This window comes from Carassius gibelio, chromosome B2 (assembly GCF_023724105.1).
Source record: "Carassius gibelio isolate Cgi1373 ecotype wild population from Czech Republic chromosome B2, carGib1.2-hapl.c, whole genome shotgun sequence".
Taxonomy (NCBI): Eukaryota; Metazoa; Chordata; class Actinopteri; order Cypriniformes; family Cyprinidae; genus Carassius; species Carassius gibelio.
Genome location: NC_068397.1, coordinates 22,267,200 through 22,271,043, shown reverse-complemented (window position 1 = coordinate 22,271,043; position 3,844 = coordinate 22,267,200). Strand labels below are relative to the sequence as shown.

At 31.5% G+C, this 3,844-nt stretch overlaps 1 gene segment (V, D, J or C); it reads left to right on the top strand.

Annotated features, from left to right (window-relative positions):
- The first annotated feature begins 2,270 nt into the window (after positions 1–2,270).
- LOC127951271 (T cell receptor alpha variable 18-like) lies at positions 2,271–3,280 on the top strand. The segment is given in 2 exon segments: positions 2,271–2,348; positions 2,540–3,280. Coding segments are annotated over 2 exon segments (354 nt in total).
- Positions 3,281–3,844: the final 564 nt, after the last annotated feature.

The window sequence follows — 3,844 nt, the reverse complement described above, 5'->3', positions numbered from 1 at the left end:
GTACCGTCAGTATCCCGGATCAGCTCCTGAATTCCTTGTAAACCTCTTTTATCAAGCAAAAGATGCTAAGTCTGATGTAGATCCCAGATTCACTGCTAAACCCAACAAAGAAAAGCAAAACCATGTGGATCTGGAGATCTCCTCTGCTAAAGTGACTGACTCTGCTGTGTACTACTGTGCCCTGACGCCCACAGTGACAGGAAACACAAGAACACTGAACAAAAACCTGACACATCTGAGAAGACAAATCTATTTATAAGAGGAGATTCATAAGAAAATACTCAAATACCTATGAAGACTGTTTTTTAAGATGTTACTACACATTAACTTCAAGTGTTTACCAGAGCATGTGTAACAGTTTGAGATTTTTTTTATAGTTACAAAAACAATATTAAATGTATTTTATGAACATATTATTAATGTTATATACAAATAAATAGATAACATTATATAACCAACAAGAATATACTATAAAATTGCTTTGAAATATTTATTTATTATTGTAGAAATTTATTTTAAACCGATTTAAACCGTTTATTGAAAATATATGGACAATATATCCACAAAACTGTAAGGATTGACTGTTATTATTATTTTTTTTTTATGCTATTCACTTTTTAAGATAAAAGAACCATGAGAAATGTGGCCCTTAAATCTGTAAATTACATGGATATCTAGAACTATTTTGGCCATTCAGAGAAGCCACACCTTTGAGCATTTTGATTATTGTAGGTTGAAAAGTGTCAGTGTAAAATACACATACACATGCACAAATGTGGTAAATAAACAACCAAAGTAATCATCTTCAGATCATTTACTTCAAAGAAGCTAAAAACAAATTGGTGCCTGATACAGGTACATGATACCCACTGGTATATCCAGTAAATAAATATATTAAAAACACAGGGATGACTATTTAATTTTAATCATGTCTTCTAAAACATTTTCAGGCTAATTTAAAATTGATGACAAATGGTTTCCAAAATAAAGTTTTTTTTTAAGCAATTTCAAACTTCATCCACAAGGAGTCAGCCTCACCATCTCAATATATGAGTAGATCACGTGACAACAAAAACGTTTAAAAAAAAACACTGCAAGATGATCAGATTTTGAGAGCACAGGTGATTGAATGTTTGTTTATAGATCAACTATGTATAGATGGGCTTTGATTTCCCTGTGTTTCACAGCACATTATGATGGTAAGCACATCTGTATAATTTAAAAGAAACTGATTCACTGAAATTAAGATTAATAAATGTTTGTTTATTTTGCTAATAATTCATGTTAATGACTTACTTTTTCATATTTATTTTTCCAGTGTCCTCAGCACCTGAAAGTAAAGGAGCTCAAGTTATTTTAATGTGTAATTATACTCCTACAAATCTGCACCTCTTTTGGTACAAACAGATACCAAACAGATCAGCAACATTTATTCTGAATCAATAAAACAATGAGCCTCATTTTATAAAGAAATATTCAGCAACATTGGACTCCACATCAAGAACATTTCCACTGATGATCAAGAATCTACATGTGTCTGACTCTGCTGTGTACTACTGTGCTCTGAGGCCCACAGTGACTGAAACACACTCAACACTCAGACAAAAACATACTAAATAAATTAAAAACTATGTTAACAAAACACTACAAAAAAAGTAAAACATTATGAAAAGTTATTTTCAGTAATAAGGTGTAATTTATAGCAAACCATCAAGGATCAAGTATTTAAAGTTGATGAAGATGAACCTGGAGTTGTGAAGTTGGCAAAATAAAACAGAGCAGATGCACTTCTATTGTGTTTAATTATTTTTTTCTCTTCAACCTTTTTAACAGAGTGCAGTTTATTGATCCCAAATTTGTAACCAAACCAAAAGACACCAATCACACATTTTCTGATTTCTTTTCTCAAGGCTCTTTTGTTTGGTTTTAAAACTGTCATCTCCAACCAATCACCTGCATCTGAATCCATTAATGATTAACTTTAAATGATCTTTAAATAGATTATCTTTAAATAGAAAACTCTCATTTTAAATTGTAATATTTTACTATATTACTAATATTTTATGCTTTTTTTTTATTAAATAAATGCAGCCTGGATGAACATGAGAGACTTATTTTAAAAAACATAAAAAATGTATTGATCCCAAACTTCTGAATGGCAGTATATGGCACCATATGGATTTAAGTGAACAGCAGCAGGAAGTTCAGTGAACAGGTAGTTCCTGTGTGTGTTTCTGACAGATCTGCAGTGACTTACAGCTCAGAGCACTGAGAGACTCAACAGAGAACTGAACTGATCTGACTGAACATGGACAGATGCTTTATACTGATACTCATTGTGGGAACAGGTATATTATTTACTTAACAATTGAAAGTATCTATATTCATATTTACATTGTTTTAAAGACTACAACGCTAAATTCTTTAATGGTTTGATTTTACTAGTGGATTTTTCTATTAAAAAATACATAAAAGTAAAGTGTGTTTGCAATATTATTTTCTACCTTGATTTCATAAATCAAAATCATACTGTTGACAGGTTTGGTGGCTGGAGACAACATTGATCCAGATAAAGGGACAGAAAAAACTTCTAAAGAAACAGAAACTGTCAAGCTGAGCTGCTCATATAGTTCAAGTAGTGACTATGTTGTGCTTTACTGGTACAGACAGTATCCCAACAGAGAACCACAATATTTATTACTCAAAGGTGCTCGATCGCGTGCTGATGAACACACCTCTGATGGTCGATTTAATTCAGCTACAACACGCACATCCACAGAACTCACTATTACTGATGCACGTCTGTCAGATTCAGCTCTCTATTATTGTGCTCTAAGAGTAGTAGCCCAGTAATACAAAACATGAAACTTGTCGTACAAAAACCTGAAGCTCTTCTCACTTTGAAAATATCTAGTGAAAACCACAATCAAAACCACAATCTCTCCAGCTCTTAATGTAATAAAATATGTGGTAACACCTGGGTAGGACTGAATTAGACCCGTTATAAAACTTCAAAGAAACATTAAAAGTATGTTCTGGATATTAATTTCCAGCTTCAGTGTATGAATATTAAATTTCAACATTAATAACTACATTTTAATCATTAGAATTATTTTTCCAAGAAAATTCTTAAACACCGAGCTTCTTCACACGTACAAACCTTGCGATGCAGGTTTTTCTCGGGGATGAATCCACGAGACTGGAAGAGTTCTGGAGAACATCCACGCTGTGTATGGATGCACATTAAGAAAGGTGGTCTTCTGGAGTATTTCAACTTGGATTCAGTCATAGTTAAAAATAAAAAATAAAAAACACATTACATGTAGCTTTTTTGCATCTTGTATACATTTGAAAAAAATGGGCCAATTGTGTTATGCCATACTGAGTTGTTGTTGTGCGCCTGGCACTTTAAACTTGGTTAAAAAATTTACCAAAACTAAGTTTGAAAAAATGCATCGTTATTTACAACTATTTTGATGGCTATTAAATAAATTGTAAAATATATTTTCCTCTCTTGTCTTATTTCAAGATGTATCTTTTTAAATTTACCACAATATAACTTCATTATTAAAACATAAAATACAGCATATTATGGATATTTTATGTATAATATACAGGACATCCCAATTTAAAATGCAAAGTTTTACTGTTGTTTTACCAGTTTAAATTAGTTTATTGTTTGATATTTCCCTTATAATTTGATCATTTATTGATGCACAATAAGCAATTATTACATGTAAAAAATACAGGAAAGTGTCTATTTATATACAACATTATAATGTTAAATAAACAGCCGGATGTAAATTTAACTGAGCAAACTCTTCAATTTAGCATAGTAGTGACA